The sequence below is a fragment of the Pelodiscus sinensis genome, chromosome 30 (assembly GCF_049634645.1).
Source record: "Pelodiscus sinensis isolate JC-2024 chromosome 30, ASM4963464v1, whole genome shotgun sequence".
Lineage (NCBI taxonomy): Eukaryota > Metazoa > Chordata > Testudines > Trionychidae > Pelodiscus > Pelodiscus sinensis.
In genome coordinates, this window is record NC_134740.1 from 5,948,517 (window position 1) to 5,976,435 (window position 27,919).

Here is a 27,919-nt window from a genome sequence, read left to right on the forward strand (position 1 = left end):
GTTTTGCTGGGTCGTGGTACCCACGGCAGCCAGTGGGGGTTACCCCAGAGCCAGCAGCATAGAAACCAGCCAGGTACCCCCACTACAGCACAATGGGTCTATACAAAGACTCTAATTATCTCACCCATTACAAAAATAGCTTCCCCAATTATCACCCCTAATGTCATTACCTCACAGAAACTTCCCCTATTATCACCCCTATGTCATTACCTCACAGACACTAACCTTCCACCCCCCCCCCCCCCCCCCCCGCCATTCTGTTCTAAAATTTGATTTGGCAATTTCACATGCATTCATTTTTTTGATTGTATCACTTTGGTATATATGGTTGTACCAATTTTCTTCCACAAATTGATCTGAGGAAGTGGGTCTGGCCCAGGAAAGCTCATCACCTGATAAACCATCTTGTTAGTCTTTAAAGTGCTACATAGTTCTGTCTTCTGTCTCAGTTAGACCAGACTAACACGGCTGCATCTCTATCATTGTGGAAAAGAGAATTTATACCCTGTCTCCTGTGGCTTGGGGATTTCAAAAGAGCCTGCGGGAATTGAGACCGCAAATGGCATCGAAATTCAGCAGCATCTGGGATTTTAACTCTCAGTCTGTTTTTGTTTGTTTGTTTGTTTGTTTAATTTTGTTCACCATTGGAGTTCAAATGTCTCCATTTGTGCATCCAAAAAACTCCAGGCAATTCATAATCACCTCACGGAAGTTTTGCCTTTGGATGCTTATCTGATCTCCATTGCTACAGGATCCGCACCCCTCACACTCTGTAACGCGTCAGTCTTATTACACCCCTGCGGCAGGCGCGCTGTTACCCCCATTCTGCAGGCGAACACTGAGGCCAGGCAAGACAGAACGACTTCCTGTCGGTCACAGGGGAATTCCGAGGCAGAGTAAGGAAGCGAATCCGAGTGGCTGTTTCATGCACTAACCATTGGACCGTTCTCCCTCTCCTCAAGGCAGGGCAATTCAGTGAGAGCCTGGAAGTGATTAGGAAGGGCATTCGCGAGGGCAAACAGTGTTTATTTGAAGCTGGCAGGAGTCTGCGCTGACTGAACTCACAGGACCTGATCCAGCGCCCGTGGAACCGAACGGGGGGGGGGGCTTGACTCAGCGGGCACCGGAGCAGCTCCCAGATCGCAGCTGAAATGAGTGTGAACAGGTCTCCCCGCGCAGGGCAGAGGGGAGCGGAGCTTCCCCTGCAGCTGCGCCAGAGGAAACAGCCCGTGACTCAGCGATGGTTCTGCCAGGCAAGGCGGATTTCTGTCCCAGCCCGGCGGGGCTGTCACTCACTGTGTCTCTCGCGCAGTAATACAGGCCCGTGTCTTCTGCCGTCAGGCCGGTCATCTGCAGGCTCAGCAGGCTGTTGGCGTTGTCTCTGGAGATGGTGACTCGCCCTTTGACTGCCTGGGAATAATACATGGTTGATCCACTGGGGCAACTAATGAAAGCGACCCAGTCCAGTCCTTTCCCGGGAGCCTGCCGGACCCAGCTCATCTCGTAGCTGCTGAAGGTGAAGCCGGAGGCTTTGCAGGAGAGGCGCAGAGAGTCTCCGGGCTTCTTCATATCCCCTCCGGACTCCACTAGCTACACCTGGGACCGGACACCTGGGAACACAGACCGGTTATAAATATTGGTTTCAACACAAGGAGAATTAAATAAGCTCCCACCTCTGCCTTTATTCAGAGAAAGAAAATACCTTCCAAAGCCGCTACAGCCAAAATTACTAAGAGCAAAAAAGTCCTTGTCCCTGGTGCTGAACTGACTTGTCGCTGCCCAGACACAGGGGCTGAGGGTTGTCCCTGCGGGTGCAGCCTGGGCAGAGGGAGGAACAGTTTTAAGGGGGACACTGACTCCCTTATTTGCATGTCCCGCGCCTTATAAGAGACAATCACCCTGTCGGGGATGTGACTCACTCGCCCTAGGGTTCCGGGTACAGGAGTCAGACTTCCCAAGTCCCAGTGTCTGTCGCTCGGATCCTCCTGACACTTTGGGACACCTGTAAGGAATGAAGTCGGCGGTGACTGTTTCCTCACACAGGGATTGAGAGACTGGCTGTTGCCAGATGTTATGGGAGCCTAAGGCCTGGCTCCTCCCAAACCCCTTTTGGGAGAGCCTCGATCTATTTACGGGCCGGGGGTTCTTCTCGGGGCTAGTCCATCCCTTCTAGCAACAGCGCCACCTGCTGATCAACGCACGGCACTTTCACTACAGGAGATTTTAGTCTTTCCCGAGTCATTCAGTAAAAACTGGACTTGTTCATTTTTTAATGATGAAAAGACTTTGTGGCTGTACACCAGTGTGACCCGTTGGGGTTTTCCCGTCTCCTGCACCCCCGTAATAGCACAAACAGACTCCACCAGCCAGTAAAATAGAGGGAGTTTATTGCTTCTCCAGGATACAGCACACCACAGCATAGGTGTAATCTGGTTACAGGAACTGGGGCTAGGAGGACTCATTGCCCCCCCTTGAGATAGGGTGTGGCTGGGCCCTACAATCCCAGCCCCCCTCCCTAGCTCCTTCTGCCCTGCTTCCCAGACAGAAACCTAACTAACTCACTTCCAGCCCTGCCCCCACCCAGGGCTCCACTCCCCTTCTTCCCATTGTTCCGCTCCCTGGGAGATAACTTGTCAGACAGGTTCTAAGCTCCCTTGCATAATGACTCATCCCCTGCCCTGCTGGGCCATGCTACAGACAGCAGCCAGTGGAGGTCACTCACAACCCACTGCCCAGAATAGCAACCAGCAAGGTACCCCCCCCCCCATTACGTCACACGGGCTCACGCGGCAGGGATTTGCATGCGGGTGTCAGGGCGTGGATTTGATCGAGGAGACGCCCAGTTCAGCACTTCTGACTCCGACCCTCGGGGTTTTCCAACAGAAATGGGAGCGACCCGGGCGGTGCAGGGCTGGTTTTGGGCTCCGCGTGCACATCAGATGTGGGACTGACTGAGGCTGCAGGGAGAAGTGGCTCCTGAATGTGCCAACAGGGATGATAGTTCAGCCTGTCCCAGAGTGGGATTAAAGGGAATCCCTCCCCCCTGCTGCATGTCTTCTGTTCGGTCCGGTCCTTCCCTAGCAGGCTGCCAGATCCCCTTGCGGGAGGGACAATTCCGAGGCATGGACAGATCTGAGGCATCACAGGTCAGTGTGAGGTTCTGTCCATCCCTCCCAAGTACACGTGGGCCTGCCCCGGCCTGGGGGTGGTGCAGCAAGGGACCTGCTGCGGAGACCCGATGCCTCGGGTTCTGTGATGGCAGGGTAGGACCGCAGCAGCCGGATGTCCAAGAGGACACGTTACCGCCCATTCAACCGGAGGGGCCCTTTGTCATATTAAACAATTAGGGCCAAGATTCCACAATCCCTGTAACATCGCTCCTCTATCAGACTGGGCCAGTCTCCATCTTTGGGAGGAGATGTGACCACCTGGAAGGAATACAGCTAGTTTCTGTGCTTGTGTATTTCGAACAAAGTGAAGTTCCTGGTACTATTTTAACTGGAGGATTTCTCCCAATGAAGATGCCCCTACACGGCGAAGAACACCAGGGGCAGAGTCACTGACTTACTGCTAGAGCCACTAACATTCCCCCCTTCCATTGCCCCTTGGGCAGGACACACACGGGTACCGGCAGGGGGGAAACAGGACTAGAGTCACCCCCAGGTTCACAACTTTCGCTGATCTCAGAATGTCTCCGAACTGTGGCAAAACCGCTTCCCCTTTTCTATCGGTCCCGGCGTTGCGCTGTGTCACTGTGTCTCCCGGAGCAGTAATAGGTGGTGGTGTCCGCAGTTGTCAGCGAGCGGAGCTGCAGCAAGACCTGGTTCCTGGCGGTGTCCGGTGAGATGGTCACTCGGCCCTGCAGCGTGCTGGGATACTCAGTGTACCATGTGCCAGACCGGTACCATGTGCAGCCCAGCCACTCCGGCCGTTTGCCCGGGGGCTGCCGGACCCAGTCCCAGGTGGCGCTGGTGCTGGAAACTGAAATTCCAGAGATGGTGCAAGTGACTGTCAGGGACTCCCCGGGCTTCGCCGCTCCCGGGCCCGTTTCGTTCAGCTGCACTTGGGAGAGGACACCTGGGAGGGAAACACGCGAATGACGGAGAGAGCCAGGCCCTGTCCCCTGGGAGCCGGGAACATGTGAAAATTAAACATCCTGACACTGCACCTAAGGGACTGAGGCACCCAACAACCACGGATTTGCCTTGGAATCCGGGCACCTTATTCCCCTGGGCTGCTGGAACAGCTCCTCTTCTGCAGTCAGTGCTGCGGGGATCCCCCCGGTCCCCAGTAGCCACGTACCTGAAGGGGCCCTAAGCAAAAAGAGGAAAATCATCAGCAGGTTCATTTTCAGTGAAGGTGCAAACGGTCCCCCAAATTTAGGACCCGGCATTTATCTGCCTATGGGGAGACTGAGGCTCCTGCCAGCAGGGGCTTGGATTTATACAAGGGCGCCGGGGCAGGAATTTGCATGCGGGTTTCACAACGCGGCTATAAGAGATGTCGGGGTGTGAGCTGTGTCCACAGGTGGCGATCTGTGCCTGGGACGCGTGTCCGCCTGAGACAGGGAGCTCAGCCCAGCAGGGGTGTGTCTGTGTGTGAAACTGCCTCCGGTATTTGGAAATCCGAACTCAGTAAGGTGTGTAAATGGGATTTGGTCTTTTCACACTAAAATTCTCAGCCCCCAAGCGGAGAGCAGGAAAGACCCTTGTGAGGCAGGAAGGTCTATACGGTACATCCCTCCTCACTTGTGATTTTCGCTGGTATTGGGAAGGAGCCGAGGGGAGTTAGGAGCCCTGCTCTAAGCGACATGAAGTTAGATTTCGGTCCCTAATGCACTTCTGCAGTCCCACGCTCCAGAGAGCTGCACACGGTTCATGGAGTCTCTGCTGGAATTTGGACCCTTGTCTGTGTGTGAGATGCCCGGGCGGTGGGTGAGTCAGTCTGGGGTCCACAATTTATTACCATTGTTATTCCTGCCGGAAATAGCTCCTGGGATCGCTGACCCGGCCCATGATGGTGATGATGATGCTGACACAAAGCAGGCTGGCCAGTGTGTCGGAGCACTAGGGTGGGAATCAGGGAACCTGGATCTTGTTCCCGCCTTTGCCCCTGGCGCGGTGGGTGACAGGGGGCAGGTCCCTTCTCCTCCCCGTGCCTCAGTTTCCCCTTCTGTGAAAGAGAACGTGATAGGATGAGAGCACCCCGGGAGAAGCCCTGAGATAAGGGGCCGGCCTGAGGCCTAAGGGCAGAACTCAAGTCGGGCCCTGGTCGTATTACGCAGAGCGAGCAAGAGTCCCATTGTGCGCAGGCGTCAGGCCCCGTGACTCGCTGCCCCAGATCCGCCATTGGGTAGAACGTGGCTGGGGCTGGAAACACAAGAGGGACACTAGGCACTGAGCATGCGCACAAACACCCTTGGGAGGGGCGGGCTCCAGGCGCCCCAGACTATGTAATGTACTGGGGGCCCTGCCGCTGCCGCAGTAGCTGCTGTGATGAATCCTCTGGGACCCTTTGAAACTTCCCTGGCGAGCCGCAGGCATTGGCGTGTGGGGGCAGATGGAGCCCCCTTGGGGGAGGCCAACCCCCCCAGCTCCGCTCCTTCCACCCGCACCCTCCCGTGGGGGCCAGAGCTTAGCCCTGTAGCCCGCTGCACCTGCACGCAGGTCCCGAGTTTGCCGGACCAGGGCGGTTCACCCTGAGGTTTCTTGTGAAGGGTCTTTGGGATCCTTCCGGCCAGAGGGGTGTGACGTAGTGGGGGTACTTGCTGGGCTGTGGTGACCCCTGCTGTCTGGAGCAAGACCCAGCAGGGAAAACCTCACTATGCAAAGGTAATGCCAAACTTGTTGAACCAGACACCCCCCATGGAGAGGAACAAAGGAAGGTGGAAGGCTGCCCTGGCTGGGGGGGCAGGGCTGGAAGAGAGTTAGTGAGTTGTTGGCTGGAAGCATGGAGGAGACAGCCTAGGGAAAGGGGCTGGAGTTTAGGGACCCAGTCTCCCCCATCTCAAGGGGGCCTGAGGCATCCTAGCCCAGCTCTGTGACCAGATTACATCTGTGCTGCGCTGTATCCTGGAGAGGCAATAAACAACCTCCATTACACCAGCTGGTGCAGTCTGTTTGTGCCATTTCGGGGTGCAGGAGACGGGGGAACCCCATCGCGCCGTCACAAGGGGTTTTATGTTCTAATGAGAGTGGAGGTTCTGGACACAACACAGAGCCTCCGGGGAAAGAGCCAATCACCGGACCGCCCTGAATTCATTCATTGCTCTAGAGGAAGGTGCTTTGTTTCATTCGCTTTGGTGAGAGACCAATTTACCGAACAAACCACTTGCATGTGGCTGGAGTTAGGGGGTGTGACGTAGTGGGGGTACTTGCTGGGCTGTGGTGACCCCTGCTGTCTGGAGCAAGACCCAGCAGGGAAAACCTCGCTAGGCAGAGGTAAGGCCAAACCTGTTGAGCCAGGGGCCAGACACCCCCCATGGAGAGGAACAAAGGAAGGTGGAATGCTGCCCTGACTGGGGGGGCAGGGCTGCAAGGGAATTTAGTTAGTTGGTTGGTGGCTGTCTGGGAGGATGGACGAGACAGCCTAGGGAGAGGAGCTGGAGTTTTAGGGGCCCAGTCTCCCCCATCTCAAGGGGGCCTGAGGCATCCTAGCCCAGTTCCTGTAACCAGATTACATCTGTGCTGCGCTGTGCTGGAGGAGCAATAAACCACCCTCAATTCCACTGGCTGGTGCAGTCTGTTTGTGCCATTTCGGGGTGCAGGAGACGGGGAACCCCCAACGCGCCGTCACAGGGGGCAAGAGGAGTTTTCTGTTGACAGCCTCATGCCATTTGCCTCTGTTGGTGGAGAAGACCTGGCCTCAGTCTCTGTCCCAGGGTTCGGTTCCCGCGATGAGGGACCTTTAGGGAGAGAGCTGTCAAATTGGGCATGTTTTTAGAGATAATTTCCAATCACATCGAAAACAAACTGCAGCTTTTAAAAAACTGATTTTGACAACGTTTGGGAAAAATCTCTGTAGGGCAGGAGGTGACGGTGCTGCCTCAGATAACGCTGTGTGCTGATGGCAACTGCTGAATTGTTTAGTGTTAGGGGAAGGTAGCTATTAATGTGACAATGTCAGATTGGAAGGAGGTCTCTAGTGGGGCTCCCCAGAGATTTATTCTGAGTCTGGTGGTTTTTATTATCTTTAGCAATGACCTGGATATAACAATAAGAGCATAAACCAGTATAAAATGAAAGGCGTCCAACAAGCCATTTGTCACAAGAAACGGTTTATAACACACTGGAAAACTTGAGTTTCTAGAAAACAGCAGAAATTAAAAGTTGCCTTGGAGCTTTCAGTACAAAGCGTTATATCAAACCACGAGAAATCATAGAAGAAACTTTAAGCCCAAAAAAATCAGGTGACGCAACAAACAGGTGACACTCGTGCAAAAACAGAAAAATCAAATATTTTCTTTTATTGAACAAAGTCAACCAGCCTCCGCAGAGACCACCAAAAATTGCCGATACCGACTGTATTTCAAGTCGTCACAGCGGGGTATTGGGAAAAGTTTTCAATTAGCAATAATCGCACCTCGGATTAACCTCATTGGCTACGATATTGCCACTGCGCAAAGATAATGAAGAAATTCCCCGGCGCCCTCACCCCGGGTCGGCCACGGGCTCCCAGCTTAGGGCGAGGCCCGGTACCGTGGCGGGAAGCCGGGTACGAAGTGCCCCAGCACCGCTGCCTCCGGAGCCCCGGCAGCCCAGCCAGACCCAGCGGGCTTGCGGGGTTCAGCGCTTCTGTGCCGCTCAGAACCCTCAGCTGGCCGCAGAGGCCTCTGGGAGCGCGATGGAAATGTGAGACTTTCTTCAGCGGGAGGGATCCAGTCTGTGGGCTCCAGAGGGCTGGCGGGAGGCAGCGGAGAAAGGAGCGGCTCCAGAAAATGGCGGGGCCGGCGCAGCAATCAACCGCTTTCTGGCTTTGCCTATTTGAAACCTCACTTGAGCTCAGGAGTGTTCTAAGAGCCCCTGCCCCAGCCTCGCGGGAGGGTCCACTGGCCGCAGGAATAAACTGATTCCGGGGGACAAATAATGAAAAACAGGGTCAGGGGGCGCTGGTCAGAGGTTCAAAACAAGGGAGCTGGATGAGGACCGGAGCAGAGGACCCTGGAGAGCTCCCGCAGCTCCTCAAAGCTATGGCATGGAGCCAGAAGATGCTGCCCGGAGGAACTCTGCTGGGATATGTGAAATTGGGGCGGATCAGAAATAGGCCCCACAGTGGCAGAGAACCCCCAAGTCCAGCATCCTCCTCCATAGAGGGGGCGCCATTTACACACACAGCAGCTGTCCCCAGGGATCGCTGCCCCAGCGCAGCGCAGGACATTGCTCCGCCTGCCTGTGAGAAGCCATCGCGCAGGGGCTGGACACTCCCCAGGGGAGGCTCACGGGAGGTGACAAACGCAGCAGGGGCCGATTTTCACCGTGCGATTGCGGGGAAGCCCCCAAGACAGCGCGTCACCCCGAGAAGCAGCGACACAGCCCCGGACACTGACCGGGCAGCGCTTCGTCCGCCTGAGTCCCCGCCCGCCCGCATCTCGGCGCGTCCCTTTCCCGCGGGATTGACACTGACAGCAGCGGCCCCTGGATGGTCCTCGAGGACGTGACTCTAATGCGGGGACACTGCGATGGGTCCCGATCCACTGTCGGAAACGTCCCTGGCCGCCCCTTCCGGCGGAAACGCGCGGGGATGGCCGCGCACGGGGAGCGGGTCTCACGCCAAGGGCAGCACCGACCCCATCGGACTCCGACCGCCCGTTCGCAGCGCTGCGCCGTCAGTTCCCATCGGACCCGCATGTGACCAACGCCCCTTTCCCATCCCAGCGCACCTGGGCAGCGGGTGACCGAGGGAGCGTTCTCGGGAATGGTGTTTACAGGGAGGCGATGCAGCATTTGTGAGTTGTGGGGGGTGAGCAGAATGCACCAGCCCGTTTGTCTCTGCGAGTATCTGGGAGGAAATAAATGAATAGACACCAAACCTCCCTCGTTCTCGGCATTCCCTGGAATGTGACCCTGCTCCGCCAGCACCGCCCAGCACAGAATCCGAACACAACTCCTGCAACCCACCTGCAGATCCAAACCAGGCCACGCTGAATGCAAGTCTCCCGTCCCACTCCCAACCGGTCGGGCAGTGCTAGTGAATTATAAAATACAGACTCCTTGGCAGAGACCCACAGTCCATTTCCCGCAAGTGTCTCTGCATTGGAAATGCCTAGAGAGAGAACAGCCACAAAGGGGTGTGTGACCGGGTGGGGTCATTTATGCGGGGATGCCCTGTTCACACCTGTGCACCATTGAACTGTTCACTCCACCGGCTCCCCAGAGGGACTTTAGAAGTCGGAGAGTTCGGGTTAGTGGTAGATGAAGAGTCAGGGACATTCGCGTGACAGGCTAGGAAAGAGATAAGGTCACTTCTGCAACATTAGCAACCAGGGTCGCCGATTTCCTACTTGCCGTGTGTGTGCTGGGAAGAATGTGCAGCAGCATCTGTCCCCCTCCCCGCCCGCACACAGAGCCGGAGGGAGCGACACGGGCTGGGCGTTGGGAGGGGCCACGGGGCGAGAGGACGTAAATAGTCTGTGCTGGAGAGGAAACAAAACCCGTATTTGCATAGCGCGCGCGGCATGCAAAGCAGGGGCCGGTTCGTTCGCTCTTTAGTGCCCAGAGATGTGATGGAGAAACCAGAGACTCTCTGGGAAACGAGCCACAGGTGCCCCAAACCGGCAGATTCCTAAGCGCGTGTCCTTGCAATGACAGGGGGACATGGACATGCGGTTACTTCTCCGCAAAGGAAGCAAAGGCGGTGCCCGGAGCGGGATTTGAACCCACGGCTGAGTTCGGAGACCAGAACACCCATGAGGAGACAGAGAGGCCCAGGAGTGGGCCGCTTTGTTAGATCACTCCGCGCCCTGACAGCGGCCCGGGCAGTTTCTTTCTACCTTCGTTTTCCTAAATGTTTGCGTTACTCGGGGGTGGCCAACATCCAAGCTAGGCCCAGAGCTGAGTGGGGGTGGGGAGCTTGCAGGTTGGACCACAACTTCCCAGAGGGTCGGAGAACCACGCGGTTTCGGTCAGACCATTGTCCTACCCACAAGAGAGATACTAAGGAACAGAAACAAGCAACGAGCCCAACCCAGCAGGGAAATAAACTGATGATGCTTTACAGGGATGAGAAACTGAATCTCGAGGACAAGTTTCAAAGCGGAGAAAACACAACCCCCAGCATCAGACACCGCCCCGCTTTACAGATTCTGACAGGGTTAGTTTTTGGGGAAATCTCTCTCACAGTATTTATCTGCATGTGGGCAGAATAGATAAGAATCATTTCTCTCGATTTAATCCTATAGTCTCGAAACAAAATGATCTTTCTTTCAACAACAATACCAGGGGAAAGCGCGCACGCAGTCCCCCACTACCACAAATTGTGCAGTCGAATTTCCGCTACTTGAGGAAATCGCAGAGGTCAGCGCACCCGCAGTGCAATAGATGGGCCTCACCCTGGGAAAACCACCTTCCTGAGCGTGGTATTTCCCCTGCCAGGTAAGTATAAACTCTTGTCTCAGAGCCCCCGCCAAGCCTCAAGCGCCCCGAACTCTCACATCACGGTGGCTCCCACTTCCACCTCCAAACAACCCCGCCGGCACCGCTTCCCGCTGCTGCCAGCTGCCCCACCCCTGTCCCCAGACCCTACCCAGAGCCCCGCTTGCAAATTAGAGCCCCGCTCCTCATCCCGCTCCCACTCCCACCGTGCTCCGCTCGCACACACATCTGCATACGTGCACACGCGGCTCCGCCCCTCCGGATGGGCCACGCCCCTGACTGCCCTTGGTCCACACTCTCCAGTCCAGCCAGACCCGGCTCTTCAGCTGTTCAGCGCCCGATAGACAGAGCCCAGGACCCTCTCTCAAGTGCTGCCCGAGGGGCGGGGGGTTAAGGGAAAGTAGCAGGGCGGGGGACAAAGGGGCGCAGCAGGAGAGGATGCACCTGGCCACACGCCCGGGCGCTCACTGTCACCGGCGGGGAAGCCACGTGGCTGCAGGTTTCCCGCCGGTGTGGTCCTGTCCCCTCCCCGGAACGAACCACTAGAGGAGCAGATGGAGCCGGGGGCGTGTTGCTCTGCTGCTCCCGCCGGGGCCAGTGATTGGTGTTTGAAAGACGGAACCAATCGATGCAGTTGCCCCTTTGGAAATATAAATATTCACAAGTTGGGGGGGGTCTCAGCTCTGCAGCTCCGGCTCATGAGCAGGGAGGGGGCTGTACTGGGGGTGGGGCTCACAGGGTCCCTGAGGACGGGGATACCCCTGGCTCTGGCAGGAGGCTGGGAATGAATCCCCGGTCCAGCACGGACCCGCCCCACTGTCCTGTGCAGGGACAGAAAGAAACACTGTCCGGCAGGTGCAACCAGAGGGAGACGGGGCCGCTCGCTCCTGGCTTCGCTCTCTGGGATCCCTTTAGCTTCACTGAGAGGAGCCGTTTGCAGAGGCTGCAGCGCTCGGCCAGGCAATGGAGTCAGGACATGAAAGAGTTAATCCTCAACATCAGAGTGTTGTATCCTGCCTGGCCTTCGCTCAGTGCGCCCAGTGCAGGGCTGTTCTATGCGCGTCTCTGCTGCCCCCGTGCGGCAGATGCGGGAAGTTCCGCAGCTCTGGTTTGTGTCCGAGCAGCCGCAGGGTTCGTGTCACTGTGTCTCTCGCACAGTGTGACAATTGCTTCGGGAGGGACCAGCTCAGTGTAAGGCCCGTGAGATCGTCCTGCTTAGAAACCGCTTCCCCTTTTTGTGCCGGGCCAGCAGCGCGCTGTGTCACTGTGTTTCCGGTGCAGTAATAGGTGGCGGTGTCTGCAGCTGTCAGCGAGCGGATCTCCAGCGAGAGCTGGTTCTTGGCGGTGTCTCCAGAGATAGTGACTCGGCCTTGGAGAGACCGGGCGTAGCGTGCGCTCCTATCATATGGATGCACATGCCCCATCCACTCCAGCCCTTTCCCGGGGGGCTGCCGAATCCAGTTCCAGGGGTAATATTGAGTAGAGATGGAGAACCCGGAGACAGTGCAGCTCAGGGTGAGGGTCTCTCCGGGCTTCACCGCCCCCGGGCCAGACTGGACCAGCTGCACCTGAGCGAGGACACCTGGGGAAAGGGAAAGAAAGCAGGGAACAAATTAGCCAGTCATTGAATCTCTGGCCCTGTCCCCAATTCTCTAAAACACTCACAGCTGGGAGCCGAGAACAATGAAAGGAAAAGCCACAGAAACGTCATTCTCTTTTTCATGCAATGAGCGGAACTCCGCAGCGGGCAGGGCCGGGCAGGTCTGTGTCTGGCAGACACTGAGGCTCCTAGAACCAGGGGTTGGTATTTAACCAGGCAGTTCCGGGGCAGGGATTTGCATGCGGGTTTCACTCGCAGAGTATAAACAGAGCAGAGCCCTAGGCAGGGAGCGCAGTGTGCTGGGAAACAGAGTCACACTCCTCTGCGTTTCCCAGCATGTGACCCAGACGGAATTCGGGCTCATTGGAGCCCTTCAAGGGGACAGTTTTTCTGAGTCCCATGTGGCTACGCTGATGGGAGTTTGAATCCCACCTTCCAGCTGCACCTGCTCAATACAGCGGAGATATTCCGGGACCTCTCATGAGATTCACCCGGTATTGTCTGCTGGAGACGGACTGTGCTGTCGCAGCTCCCATTGGCCGGGAACAACGACCCCTCCTGCAGGTTTCCCGACATTTTTTAATAGGCAAAGTGTCTCGTGTTTATCCTGCCCCTGCTGGTCAGTCGCAGTCAGTGCAGCCGCAGCAGCCGCCTGTGTGTGTCTGGCAGGTGACTGCAGCAGGCGGTGGCCAGCAGGTGGCGCTCTCAGGCAGAGTGGTGAGGCCGATAGAAGAAGAGGACGGGGTAGCCTGTGTGCGATAGAGGGGTCCGGCTGTGGGGGTGAGTCAGTGGTTTGTCACCCCTCCCCGAGGGCACCGTATCGCAGGGTTTCTCAAGGGGGGGGGGGGCAGCCCTTTCTGTCTGCAGGACTGAAGCCCGATCCCTGACAACCCCTGGTGCTGCCACCCCCTGAATTCCCAGCACACACTACGCTGAAGAAACGATCTCGCCCCTCCCATCCTCGAAGCTGTGAGTGGTGGGGCTCATGCTGCGAATCCTGCATCCCCACTGCTCCCTTTGGGCAGAAGTCTGCAGAGCCCATGGCCAGAGTTCTGGGGCTCTCTAGCCAGCACAAGGCAGTCCCCAGGAGAGCTCCACAGCCCTTCCTATCCCTGCCCCCGGCGGGGTCACAGGCAAGAGCCCCAGCCACAAAACTCCGTCCTCTGCTGCTGGCGCCGGTGCAGGGGCTTGAAGCTTCCCCTCAGCTCTCAGTCCCCTTTGCTCACACAGCCGGTGAGAGTGGCCACTCGATGTTCAGTCGGGAGAGCCTCAGGCTGGGTTTCCCATCCCTCACTCTTTCTTTCTTTCTTTCTTTCTTTCTTTCTTTCTTTCTTTCTTTCTTTCTTTCTCCCACACACCCCCTCTATCTATCTATCTATCTATCTATCTATCTATCTATCTATCTATCTATCTATCTATCTATCCTCATATACCTCATCTCTCCCTCTCTCTCTCTCGCTCTCCCCACCCCCACTGCCGAGGTCAGTGTCAATGGTACAAACGAGTCGCCAGTTACATCAGTGAGACATTCCTAGGCCATGACAATCTGGACAACGAGAATGGGAAGAACCTGTCCCAGGACAGCTCGGGAAATGGCGGGTCGGGGCTGTGCTGTGGGGCGGGTTTGGACTCCGGTTCCTCAGGCTGGGGAGAAGCGCTGCGGGGCGGGACGCTCAATGGCTGGAGAGGCCCCGGGGGCGGCCCGTTTACAAAAGGATACACTGCACCCCTTCCGAATGGCTAGTCGGTGCCGGAGAACGTCACTTCTAGTCCCAGCCCTCGCGCAGGACTCGGCCTTCCGGCTTCCTTGCTACTGGCTCCGCCGTCCACTGCCTGCGGAGGGAGACAGAGGGAGATTTAAAGCAGAAAGGGGAGGCCCTGGGGTCACAGCGCGAGGGTGGATGCACCGGCCCCTTCTTGCTCCGGTAAATGCACCCAGGCACCTGCGCTCCCGGAGCGGAACTATGGGAAGAAGGGGAGTGGAGCCCTGGCCGGGGGCAGGGCTGGAAGAGAGTTAGTTTCCGTCTGGCAGCATGGAGGAGACAGTCTAGGGAAAGGAGCTGGAATTTAGGGGCCCAGACTCCCTCATCTCAAGGGGGGGCTGAGGCATCCTAGGCCTGTCCTGTAACCAGATGACATCTGTGCTGTGCTGTATCCTGGAGAAGCAATAAACTCCCTCTATTCTACTGGCTGGTGGAGTCTGTCCCTGTCATTACGGGGGTGCAGGAAACGGAAAACCCCAACGCGCTGTCACACCTGCCAAACGGAGGCGACAGGAGCGTAACTTCTCATTGCTTCCCAATCTGCAGAGGTTGCGCTCTCAGGGCGCTGATACCCCCTGGGAATCACGAGGCTCTGGCTCTCCTGTCCCAGCACAGTTCAGGCTCTTCTGTTTCCCAGAAGGACAGTGGAAAAGGTGAGCGGAGGCCACAGAAATGCACCAGCGGGAGTTGAACCCAGATGAAATCATACCACTTTCAAAACCGTATTTATAGAATACGGTGCCCAGGGGTCTCTCTCTGACTTTTTCCAGCCCGCTCCACTGGTCTCTGCCTCTAGGTCCCACAACCGGCCTCGAGGCCAGCCCGAGTCAGTGAGGCGGGGCCACCGCTGGGCTGTTTATCTTTGTGCAAAGAATTTCGCCTTGTGTGTTGTGGGCCGCGAGCTCAGCCTCCCCCCTCACAGCAGCTGGAAGGCGCCTTGACTGATGGGTCTGCTCGGAAATCCCAGCCCCCGCCCATCTCTCCAGTTGCAGCTGACTGCGGTGTGGGCGGGACCAGGGCCGTGTCTGCGCGGGGCCCAGCCCGCAGCGGGAGGTGACACTGCCCGGGGGTCGCGGAGCTCCAGGCCCAGGGCAGAGGTTCCACTCACAGAAGGTCCCGTGTCAAGGTTCCAAGAGAGTCTAGCACCTACCCCAGGAGGCTGTTTGAGGTGGGGGGGGGGAGGGCGCTGGAAATGGAAACCGCGCGCTGTCCCTTCACTCCCACCCAGTAAAAATGCGACGTCTGCTTCGCTCTCCCTGGACATGAAAATTAGAGGCTGAGAGAGGCCGGAGAATCCAGTGAGAATCCTCCTCCCCTTTTTGGCAGGGTCTCCGCTGCGCTCTGTGTCTCTCCCGGAGCAGCAATAGGGGGCGGTGCCCACAGCTGTCAGCGAGCGGAGCTGCAGGGACACCTGGTTCTTGGAGGGACCAAGGGAGACGGTGACCCGGCTCTGGAAGCAGGAGCTGCAGTCTGTGTGCCAAGTGGAACCGCCCTGATATCCCAGCTCTGCAGCCTGTCCCGGGAGCTGCTCCCCCTCAAGGCACAGAGCTGAGAACGCCAGTGAAAGGGGTTTGCTGGTCCCAGCCTCTCTCTGAACTCGGTTTCGTTTCCATGCATGGAGCTTGGGCGCCCCCAGCGCCAAACGGCTTCGCTGCTCACTGCAGGGGGAGGTTTGTGTCTGGGCTCAGACCGGCTTCTCCTCACTGTGTCTCTCGCACAGTAATAGCGGGCGGTGTCCTCGGGCTTCAGGCCGGTCATTTGCAGGTGCAGCAGGTTGTTGGAGTTGTCCCTGGAGATGGTGAATCGGCCTTTCACGGCATCAAGGTAGTATGTACTCCCACCGCTGTCGATAGCAGCGACCCACTCCAGCCCCTTCCCGGGAGCCTGCCGGACCCAGTGCATTGCGTAGCTGCTGAAAGTGAAGCCGGAGGCTTTGCAGGAGAGGCGCAGAGAGTCTCCAGGCTTCTTCACATCCCCTCCGGACTCCACCAGCTCCTGGGACCGAGCACCTGGGAACATAGACCACGTGTTAATAGAGGAATTAAAGCTGCGATAACACGCTATTATCCCAACTCTTCCCGTTATTCAGAGGAAGAAAATACCTCGCAAAGCGGCTACGGCGAAAAGCAAAAGGAGAAACTTTTTCATGTTTCTGCTGTTCAAGGACCTTCAAGGGGACTGGCTGCTCCCTGCCCAGACCCAGGGGACTTCGGATCGTCTCTGCGGGTGCAGCCTGGGCAGAGGCAGGGACAGATTTAAACAGGACGCTGACTCCCTCATTTGCATACCCACACGACTATAAGAGACACGCTCCTTCTCGGTTACTGCGAGGGATGTTTCCTGGCCTTACAGAGCGGGACTCGGACCTGCCCTCGGGATGGGAGCGCAGCGCCTGATCGGCGGATCCGCAAGATGATTTTCCCCAAGGGAGAAGCGAAGGGATCGCCCATCCCCCCTTCCCCTGACCTGACACAATGATACAAACCCGCCATGTGCAATTCAGGCGATGCCTAATTTAGGGGGGGATTTCACAGGAGCCCCAGAGTCGCATCGGGCCCTGTCTCAGTGGGAACCCTTCGGTTTCCTTTCGTACCCCCGAGCCCTCCCCTGCACTGCGTCCCCCTGCGCATTAGCCTGTCTCTGAGCGATTGGCCCCGCCCTATTTTACAGCCCTTAGACACGTGACTGTCCCCATTGTCCTGGGTGCCCGCGCTAGGCTGAGTGACGTCATCAATGGCCGAGGTGCGGGGTCTTTTATCTCCAGGGTGACAGCGTGAAATTGTGGAACCTTATTGCGGGCGGCCCGGGAGGTCTCAGCTACGCCCCCTGACACCAGCTGAGCTGGGGGAAAACAATCCCGAGTCCCTTTGTCAACTCCCAGCTTGGGGGAGCCAAAGTGCCAGACCTTGGTGGGGAGGGTGACTCAGAACGGGATTCGCCCCGGATTGATGTTCCTGGAGGAGGCGATGGATCGCTGCACCCAAGGCGAGACATTGCCCGGCAAGGGATAGGTTAGCACAGGTGGGAGGTTTGTGTTACATTCACCCAGGTGCCCGAGCCCGGAGCCTGTTTCTCTACTGCCCCCTCGCGGCTGCCGTGGGAAGAGCGATTCCAGAGCCTGGGATTTTGCCTCTCTGTCAAATGAGATGAGTAAATTAAAGGGACAACGTCTCTCATTTCTGGGCTGATACCATTATGATCCGAAACAAAATTGGAATCTGGGTTCCGTTTCGGTAGGCAGCTTCCTCTTCGTCTATTGTCAGGGTTTGGTTGTGCCAGGAAAACTGGATGTGCCTGGAATTTGATTGTTTTCCAAAAGATGGAAAGGGAGGGAGTAGAGAGAGGGGGGATGCGACACTCACAGTCACCACTGGGGGCAGTGAGTGCAGGGGACAAATCCTGCAGTGTCAGGGAGAGGCCAGCTGGGGGCAGAGCTCACCATTTTGCCTGCCACTAGCCCAGATAAGTGGCCCCTCTGCCCCAAGCCCCTCCCCCAGCCCTTGGTCCCAGTGCTGGAGGGTGAGAGAAAGACCACCGGTCCTACAGCTGTGCCTCCCTGCCCCCAGCACCACCTGGCCAGGCATCGCCGCCATGGCCCGCAGCACCCATGGGCAGCCCCTTCACCAGCAGCTCTGGGTTGCAGCATCTAGCCACAGCTAGTCATCCTGTGTGCTCACCCCCCCCCCCCGGCTGATCCTGGGAGTGCTGATGGGGGAGATGTGCTTGAGCCCTCTTTCCCCCCACTCCTGGATCAGGACCGGGGAGCACAAGCAGGGGAGGCCTGCATGGCTCTCTCCTTTGCCAACTCCCCCAGGCCAGGCCTGGGGAGCTCCAGTGAGAAAGGGCTGTGTGACCCCCTCAGACTTCTCTACCCTTGGCTGGCTCCACCCCCAATCCCTCCAATTCTGGGCCTCTGCTCCAACTCCTGGCCCTGGGATGGCCCCTCAATCATTGGGCTACTCTAGCTCCAGGGAGCACAATAAGGATGTAAAAGACGAGTGGACAAGTCTACTATAGATAAACCTTTGCTTCCTGGATAGTATTTTGATTAGTTGCTATAAGATAGAGTCAGCAAAGGGGGAAAGGGTACAGCAGCATGGCCACTTTGAAACCCGCGTGGATCAGCTGTGGGCAGCTGCCCCTTTGAAATGCTGCCTGTGTGCCTTTCAAAGGGGCAGCCTTGGAGCCCAGGCATTTCTCAGAAATGGGGAGGGTCCCCATGGCATTTCCCTTGGTACTCTCCAGGTGGCTCCAGGCTTCTAGTGGCATGACGTGTAGCATGGAGACTGGGATCAGCAGGGGACTGTGAGTCCCACTGGGGACTCCTGTGCATTTAAAAGCAGGCACCTGCATGCAGCTATGGAGTCAATGGGACTTCCCGCTTCCCCCCCCCCCCTTTGAAATGCACAAGAGCCCCCAGCAGGGCCTCACAGTCCCCCGCTGATCCTGGGCTCCATGCTACAGGGCATGCCGCTAGGAGCAGGGGCTCTTGTACATTTCAAAGAAGGAATGCGGAAGTGCCTATGGATAGTTGATTAACTGCATTTTAACTTCCCTAGAGCAGCAGGAGACCTGCGTGCCCCTCCCCCCAGGTTGGACCAGGGTAACACTGGGTAAGTTTTCTGGTTCCATATAAACTACATTTGCCTAGTTTGTGTATGAGGCTGCCAGGTGGGGATGTGTGCGAGGCGTTACAACAATCCAGATACATCCCCTCTACCCCCCCACATCCACTGGGCCAGTGACCCTCCCAGAGCAGGCAGCCAGTTTGGCTTCGCCCGATTTATTTCTGGTGACTCCACACTGGCTGCTCTTTGTAACCCTGCTGCCCGCTAGGTCGGGGTGGGAAAACACCAGCCCTAGGACTGAATCTGGTCTGCCAGGGCCAGCCCCTGAGGGCTCCCACCCTGCTGTATTTACCTGAGCTTCTGCCTGTGCCGGTACGGGGGAGCACAGCTCCCTTTGGCTGCGGATCACCATTCCTGACCAATGGGAGCAGGGCTCACCCGCGCCTGTGGGGGTGCAGGTAAATAGAGCGGCAGTGGCCCACAGGGGCTAACCCTGCTGAATTGACCCCATTGCATTGCGCTCCCTTGCGTGAGGTGCTCACAAATGGTTGTTGAGTAATTTGTCCCAAGTACAGAAGTTAGGCTGCCTGGTCTAAAATCCCCTGAGTCCTCTCTGTTTCCCTTCACCGGGTTGTTTACTTTGGGAGACTGCAGGAGCTGGAGTCCAGGTCTCTAGAGCCACCTGGAAAGTCCCAGCAATGGGGTAGCCAGGGCCTAAGAGAGAACCCAGAGATTTCACTCCCTAGAGAAAGATCATCTTCCTACATTATAACTGTCAGTCTAGCATGTCCCATAGTGAATCTCCCGCTCTGGAGATGGTGAACCGCCCTTTCACTGCATCAGCATAGCTGGGATCCAACTGATCAGACTGGTCATAAATATTGGTGTCAACATAAGGGGAATTTAATATTCTTCCACCTCTGCCTTTATTTCCAGGTAGAAAATACATTCCAAAGCCACAAAAGCCAAAATTCCTAAGAGCAAAAAATTCATTGTCCCTGGTGCTGTATTGGCTGGTCACTGCACAGACCCAGGGGGCTGCGGATTGTCCCTGTGGGTGCAGTCTAATCCGAGGAAGGAACAGATTTCAGAAGGACACTGACGTCCTCATTTTCATACTCCTCCTTATAAGAGACAGGCACGTTGCTCCTGACAGGAATGTGATTGACTCACTCTAGGGTTCCTGGTGCAGAAGTCGGACCTATCCAGCCTCGGTGTGTGTGCAGCACAGGGCGCGGGAATCCTCCTGACAACTCTGTGCTTTAGGGCCAGGGTAGTAGATTGGGATCTACTGGTAGAGCCTCTGACAGGAGAACCTGACTGGTCTGGCCAAAATCTATCAAGAGCAGCACTTCAGCTGCCCCTTCACCCCATGATGCACATCCCCTCCCCTCTGCCTTGGAACTGCCTCCCCCTACAGAGTCTCCTGCTTGCTGTGTAGGACAGGAGAGGGAGAGCAGGAGGTGCTGGTACCAGGGTTCCCACCTCCCACCCTGTATTCTATCTCCACAGAATGAAAGGGGGCACAACAGGGTTTAGGATGGAGTTTGCTGGCTGCTTTTCAGAGTGGTGCAGGGCCAGGGCAGGGGTGAGCCTGCTTTAGCCTCACTGCACCACCACCCTGGAGCCACCTGTCCTAAGCAGTGTCCAGCTGGAGCCAGCTCTGAACCCCTGCCCTAGTCATGAATCCCCTTCTGCACCCCAAGTCCCCACCACAGGCTTAGCTCAGGGTCCATCTCACACTCTAAATCCCTTAGCCCAAAAAGAGATCTTGTGCCCCACCCCTCTGGTGAAAAGGAGGGAGGATGGGGGAGGGAGGGAGGATGGAGTGAGCAAGGGTTGGGCCTTTGAGAAGGGGTACAAAGGAGGCGGGGCAGGGTATTTGGGTTTGAGGGAGTCCCTGGATTGCATTTAAATTCAAGAAGTGATCTTGTGTTTAAAAGGGTTGGAGACCCCTGGCTTTAGGAACCCTACAGCGACTGTGCTTCCTCATGCAGGGACTTCTCAGGTGAGAAAGAAAGAAAGAAAATCCCTTTATTTGTGGTGACACCCCGGAAACCCTGACAGCCGAGGGGCTGGGCACTCGCCCGGCTCTCCCTGCCAGTCCATTCTCTAGTCGGAGGGGAGGGCTGAGGCCGGGCGGTGGATTCGAGGCCGTAAGTTCTATGGGGAGCCCGGCGCTCCAATAAGGAGCCTCAGCCCCTTGTGTGACTCGAGCCCCCAGCGCGCTCCAGGGCACCGACAGCGGCAGGGATCCCCCGAGTCCCCATCTGTGTGTGTCACCGTAACGCAGGGCGGGGTCCGCAGCTCTCAGGCCGAGCTGTTTGTGGATCCGCTGCCCCCTTGTGGTGAACGGGGAAAGGCGGATTCCGCAGCCCGGGTTTTTGTCTGACCACCCGCAGGGTTCGTGTCACTGTGTCTCTCGCACAGTAATAGCGGGCGGTGTCCTCGGGCTTCAGGCCGGTCAGTTGCAGGTGCAGCAGGTTGTTGGGATTGTCCCTGGAGATGGTGACTCGGCCTTTCAGGGTGTCTGCATAGCGCGTGGTGCTCCCATCCTCGCTGATACTAGAGACCCACTCCAGCCCCTTCCCAGGAGCCTGACGGACCCAGCCCATCCAGTAGCTGCTGAAGGTGAAGCCGGAGGCTTTGCAGGAGAGGCGCAGAGAGTCTCCGGGCTTCTTCACATCCCCTCCGGACTCCACCAGCTGCACCTGGGACCGAGCACCTGGGAATAAAGGGATGTTAGAAGAACCGGTAGAAAACCAGCGAGAATTCTCTGGGCTTCCGTCTCTGTCATTGGGTCAGGGGCACAAAATACCTTCCAAAGCCGCTACAATGAAAACAGCTGCGACCCAAAGTCTCATTGTCCCTGATGCTGGGGGGGAAAGTTCTCCGGGGACTGGCTGGTCACTGCCCAGACCCAGGGAGCTGCGGATTGTCCCTGCGGGTGCAGCCTGGGCAGAGAGAGGCACCGATTTAAACAGGAACCTCTCTCCCCTATTTGCATGGCCCGCTGCTTATAACGGACCCTCCTTCCCTTAACACTGAATTTCTTGCTCGGGGCTCAGGCTCAGGGCGGAGTCAGACCTTCCCTCTCTATGACTGTGCAGCGCCCAGCCCCCGGGCGGTAGGTTAAAGGGGAGAGAAGCAGCTGCCGGGTGTGAGTCCAGTTCCCTGGTATTGAATTAGGGTCCGATTTTCACGTAGTGATCTTGTCGTGGGGAGGGATTCCGAGGCCCTGTCCGTGCGGACATCGGGGCAGGGGGTCAGTGCCTGGGGAGGGGTCGGGTCACAGGTTTGCATGGGGCTGGGTCTCTCACCGGAGGGTTAGAAGTCTCGGGCTGGCGAGCGCGGTGTCCTGCAGCCTGTCCCGAGGTGCGGGCGGGGAATGAGGATTTGGAATCAGTCCAGGGGGTGACCCGGGCTCACACAAACCGCAGGCGAAGGCGGCGAAGGGGAAGCAGCAGGAGTCAGCCAGTGGGGCGGGGATTTGTGCAAAGGGGGCTCGGGGCGGGAGGGTGAGGGACAGTCCAGGCGAGACGCCGCCCCGTGTGACCGGCAGAGCGAGCCAGGCTGGATTTGCCCCCGTCACAGCAGCGAACAGCGGGAGGGACGGAAGTTGAGAGGCTGGAAAGTTCTGGGCTGTAGCCAGAGAAGGTCTGTGATTGTGGCAGGTCAGGAGCGGGGCTGGGACCCACAGTGGGGGCGGAGGGGGGAGCTTTTGTCAGGGGCGTTACACCTTGTGCTGTAACAGTGACAGACCTCGAGGGTTCAGGAAGTCAAGTAGCGATCAATGCGGCCCAAAGGAATCTCTGAGGTGTGCACATACAGAGGCGCACACAGAGATATATATAGAATCGCCCCCCCTGTATAGCTATAGCCAGGCTCAGATTGAGACAGGCGCCACAGTGGCTGCAGCCCAGAGCCCTGGTATGGGGACGGGGCAGAAAGATCTCTGGGACCCCTTTATCCTGGGGCCCTGGGCTGCATCTACTAACCCTCCATCCGGTTATGGGTCTGGAGCCGCATTACTGGAGCGCAAGGGAAAGCTGCCCTCACCTCCAGGCTCCGCCCCCACAGCTCCCATTGGCTGGGACTCATGGAGTTGTCCCAGAAAGCACCCTATCCCGGCCTCAATCCCCCTCCGCACTGCAAACCCCTTGGCTCAGCCTGGAGCCGTGCCCTGCACCCTACAATCATCACCCCAAGGTGCACTCCCACTTCGAGCCTTCATCTTCTCGCGTATCCTCTCTCAAGCCACAGTCCCCTCTTTCTGAATCCCTCATTTTTGCCCCCCCCCCTCCAGCCTAGGGGCTCCTAGAAAACCTAATTGCCCTGGGCCCCTAGAAGAGTTCGTCCGCCACTGTCTGCGCCTGTCACATTCTCACCGTCAGTCTGTGTATCACGTGGTGCACTCGCATTGGAAACTGACTTGTCCAATCAGCGAGCGAGAGCATCTGGGCAGGTTACCTGGCTTGATACATAATCCCATCGCCGCGAGTGTTAAAAGCGCGTGCTGCAAAAGCCGGCAGGAGAGAGGTTCCAGCGCCACCTGCCGGGCCAGCCCCACAGTCCGAGGGACGCTAGTTTCACCCAGTATCTGTGGGATGCAGTTCCAGTCTGCGCCGCTATCCTCACTATCTCCAAAGACAGCTCAGGGTAAATCTCCGCGGGCTTCACTTGACCAGCCGCACCTGAGCGAGGACACCTAGGCAAGGAGAAAAAAAGCAAAGACAATATTAACTCCGAATCCAGGGCTCTGTTCCTAGTTCCCCTCTGCCCCACGGGAACTGGGGGCGGCGAGCAGGGCCAGGAAAAGCAGCAGAGGTTCCATTCTCGGGCTCAGGAACTGAGGGAAACTCCCCAGTGGGCAGATTTGTGTCTGGGCAGGACTGAGGCTCCTGGAGCCAGGCGCTAGTATTTAACTAGGACCCCGGGCAGGACTTTCTATGCAGGGGCGCTATAAGCGATTCCAGGAGCTGAGCGCTCATGCGGGTTCCTCGGGTGAGATTAGGAGCTGTTAGAGGGAGACCTCAGTACTGGAGGAGTCACTGACAGTGTCCATTCGACACTGGGAAGATGAAAATATACAGCCCCCGGCCCAGAAGTTATGCACAATGCCCTGAGGACCTTTTCTACAACATGTACCTCAGTTTCCCCATTGTGAAACGGTGCTGCTAACCCCGACTTGGGACTACTGTGGGAAGGGAGACAGCAACTGCACCTGCGAGCGGACACGTGGGGACAGGGAAACAAGACCATGGAAGAAATGAGCCAGCCCACGAATCTCTGGCCCTGACCCCAGTTCTCCTGCTCCCGAACACACACTCACAGCCGGGCCGAGAACGGGGAAAGGAAAAGCCACAGAAATGGCATTGTGGCTTTCGTGCACTGAGGGAAACTCCCCAGAGGCCTGTCCCGGCAGGTTTGTTTTTGTTCATTCCCTCTGGGGCACCTCGAACTGGTCACTCTGGGCAGACAGGACACTGGGCTAGAGGGACCTTTGGCCTGACCCAGTCTGGCCCTTGTCGTGTTCTTAAGAGACAGAATCTTGTGGCGGCGCGTATCACGGTGGGTCCCAGCGGGTGCAGTGATACGTGCCGGTGTCCCCAGCGCTCAGCGAGCGGAGCTGCAGGTAAAACTCGTTCTTGGCGTCATCCTTGGAGATGGTCGCTCGGGATTTCAGGGCCGCCGCGTAGTTTGTGCCCCCGGAGAAATGGACGCGCCCGACCCATTGCAGCCCGTGGCCGGGCAGCTCCCGCACCCAGTTCCACCAGGCTTGGGTGGAGATGGAGTCCCCGGATACCGCACAAGTGACTGTCAGGTCCCCGCCAGGGGCCACCAGTGCCGGGGCGGACGGGACCAGCTGGATCCCGGAGAGGACACCTTGGAGAGGGGAGAGACACCGAGAAGTGAGGCCTCAGGGAGAATCCAGATCATAAGCAACAAACAGAAAGAAGGTAGATCCCCCCGTGTCTCCCCTCCGCTTTCCACCCCCCCCCCCCCACACACACACTCACAGGGCCACAGCAGGGGGAGGGGAAGGGCAGTTACGGGAGCTTTCCTCATTATTCCAGACGCGGATGGAGAGAAACCTCTGGGGGTTTCTGTATAAACAAGACCCCAGGTGGCTGATTTGCATGAAGCGTCCGCGCTTCTGTGGCGGGTACAAAAACAGGCCAGCGGCTCTTTGTGGCCGCACCCTCCTCCCCCTCCTGTGCTTTAGGGGACACATCTGTGCAGCTCAGGCCGGTGCAGGTGTATACGCTGCAGGTATATAGGCAAAAAGTGAAACCTCTCCGTTTTTGTGACCGTCACAGTTTCTGTCATACACCGGCTCACAAAGTCCTTTGGGGCAACATGGAGCTCGGGACTATCAGGGGCTCTTCACTTCCTGTGCTACTGAACAGGAATCCAGAGGCTTCACCGGGGAGGAGAAGACAAACTCCTTCCCTCCCCCGGCTCAATACACCTGGGACCGGACATCGGGAATAACGACACGGTACGAATCTGCAGTTTCTGTCCAAGCACAAACCTTGGGAAACCCCTCCCCCGACGGGGGTAAATCAGCTCCCAGCGCTGGCGAGCGGTGTCTGCCCCACCGGCCCAGAGGGACTTTGGCTGCAAACAGGGGACGCGGCTGGGCAGTGAAAGGGTTAAAAGCCCCGCGGCAGGTTTCTGTTTTATTTGCCTGGAGGAGCCTGCGCAGTTCTGTGCCGAGCGCCCGGTTGTTCGAGTCTCTGCTGCCCCCGCGTGGCGGCCGCGGGTTCTGCAGCCTGGGTTTTTGCAGGAGCATCAATAGGTTTCGTGTCGCTGTGTCTCTCGCACAGTAATAGCGGGCGGTGTCCTCGGGCTTCAGGCCGGTCAGTTGCAGGTGCAGCAGGTTGTTGGGATTGTCCCTGGAGATGGTGAATCGGCCTTTTACGGCATCAAGGTAGTATATAGTACTCCCATCCGTGTTGATATAAGCGAGCCACTCCAAACCCTTTCCCGGAGCCTGCCGGACCCAGTTTATCCAAGGAGCTGCTGAAGGTGAAGCCGGAGGCTTTGCAGGAGAGGCGCAGAGAGTCTCCGGGCTTCTTCACATCGCCCCCGGACTCCACCAGCTGCACTTGGGACCGGGCACCTGGGAACAAACACGATACAAACATAAGTATCAAAATCGCAAACACAAATTATCCGTTCCCTCTCAAGTGTATTTAGCTAGAAAATACCTGGCAAAACTGCCGCAAAGAAAACTAAATAGACCCAAAATTTCATGTTCCCCGTTGCTGGGGGGCAGAGGTGGCTGGTAACTGCACAGACACCGGGGGCTGCGGGGTGTCTCTCCGGGTGCAGCCTAGGCAGAGAGAGACACCGATTTAAGCAGGCACCGGTCACCGCCATTTGCATATTCCCCTCCTTATCAGAGACACAACCGCCTTCCCTGAACGAGCCGAGTCACTGCCATGGAGTGTCCGGCAGAAGGAGTCTCCTTCCCCCTCCCTGTGTGTTTGTGCAGCGCCTGGCACAGCGCGGGGAGCGGATCCCGATGGGCTCTCACAGCGCTGGGGAAACACGTCACGTAGCTCGCCATTCGTGTCTAGGGGTTGCCTGGGAATCGGCTGTGGGGAAGGTGTGACGTAGTGGGGGTACTTGCTGGGCTGTGGTGACCCCTGCTGTCTGGAGCAAGACCCAGCAGGGAAAACCTCACTATGCAAAGGTAGTGCCAAACTTGTTGAACCAGTGGCCAGACACCCCCATGGAGAGGAACAAAGGAAGGTGGAATGCTGCCCTGACTGGGGGGCAGGGCTGGAAGGGAATTTAGTTAGTTACTGTCTGGGAGCATGGAGGAGAGCCTAGGGAAAGAGGCTGGAGTTTAGGGGCCCAGTCTCCCCCATCTCAAGGGGGCCTGAGGCAGCCTAGCCCAGCTCTGTGACCAGATTCCATCTGTGCTGTGCTGTATCCTGGAGAGGCAATAAACTTCCTCTAGTCCACCTGCTGGTGCGGTCTGTTTGTGCCATTTCGGGGTGCAGGAGACGGGGGACCCCAACGCGCCGTCACAGAAGGGAAATAGTTTAATTGGCGTTAGTGGCTTCGGCCCACGTGGTGATGTGGGGGGGGGGGGTCCGTGTTTATTGTGAGCCCGGAGGTGAGAACATTTCCCTCTGTGCAGATTTGGTGGGAATCGCTGCTTCGGCCCTGGGGTGCGAATCTTCAATGCTCCCACGTGATACTTTGCTCCCCCCTTTTGGTTCTGCTCATTTGGTGAGGGTGGGAACCATTTCGCTCCCTTTCCCTTTAAGGTTCATGTGACTGGTTCTTTTTGCCCCCTGTGAGGCACCGGGGGCAGGAGGTTTGTTTATTTGTGTTTTGAAGACAGTTTCCAGGATTGTTCCTGCACCGCACAAACCGCATCTTTCTTCCCGGTCACAATGGGGGGAGGGGGGTATTCAAGACACTAAAGAGTTAATCTATGACGTCAGAGCGTTCAATTCTGAAGAGGGATCTTTTCCAAAGCCTTGCTCTGTGATATTTAGGACCAATGGACGATGCCACCAGGGACGTACCAACGGGCTGCGGGGGACATGAACTGGTGGCTATGCGAAATGAAAAGAGCTGGAGAGACTGAGCTGAGAGAGAGGTGCAGGACTGGGTCACACGCTCTGTGCCTTGGGCCAGCTCTGTGCCAAGAGCCAACCCAGCAGGGTGCATGTGACCTGTCCATTCCATTCTAGACGAAGAGCCACAATAGCAGTGGAGACAGAGTGAAGAGCTGAGAGAAAGTTGTTGAGAAAAAAACAACCACCACCATGCTGGGGGAAAATAGACGATGGTACATCCATCCCAGAGCATGGCTGCTCTGTTTGTTTGTTTGTTTGTTTGTTTGTTTGTTTAACAACTTTTCCTTGGGGCCTTTTTTTGGGGGGGGCGGGCAACAGCTTTGCCCAAGCTCTTCATGAGTATGTAGGGATAACATATTTGATTCCCCCAAGTGGAAGTGACTCCCTATAATTTGTTCCCCACAACCAAAAGTCTAAGTAGTATAAGTTTGTTAAGTAGAAGAAGGATATAAGTGTTTAGATTTATTCCTGTTAAAGTGTTTAGATTTAGTGTTATCAAGCTTGAGAAGTGTTTAGATTTATTATTATTATTTTTTAAGATTGTTAAATGTTTAGATTTATTACTATGTAGCCAGATACAGCTCCCCTCTCTGTGTCCCAGGCTCAAGCTTTTGCAAGGGGCTGCTTGAAATTGACATTGAAGCGATACATTGTGACAATGCATTCCAAGCCTCTAACTCTGCTCTGGGAGCCAAGCCCTGTCATTGACTAAGGGCATTGCTATAACTCTAATAGTAATTAACTCAGCACTCAGAGAATGTTTTAAGAAATGCCACCCAGAAACTTGTGACTTTTT

General features: G+C 56.9%; 2 non-coding genes and 2 gene segments (V, D, J or C); all 4 read right to left on the reverse strand.

The window, feature by feature from the left end:
- The window catches only part of LOC112545106 (Ig heavy chain V region 3-like), a 138,124-nt gene that overhangs the window by 94,256 nt on the left and 15,949 nt on the right, over window positions 1-27,919 (reverse strand).
- LOC142821416 (U4 spliceosomal RNA) lies at window positions 7,486-7,626 on the reverse strand. Its single transcript, XR_012898190.1, has one exon. It is a non-coding gene; the product is annotated as a U4 spliceosomal RNA (small nuclear RNA).
- Window positions 10,434-10,597, reverse strand: LOC112544331 (U1 spliceosomal RNA). The gene has a single exon (XR_012898175.1). It is a non-coding gene; the product is annotated as a U1 spliceosomal RNA (small nuclear RNA).
- LOC112545843 (Ig heavy chain V region 3-like) lies at window positions 20,398-21,455 on the reverse strand. The segment is given in 2 exon segments: window positions 20,398-21,245; window positions 21,339-21,455. Coding segments are annotated over 2 exon segments (492 nt in total).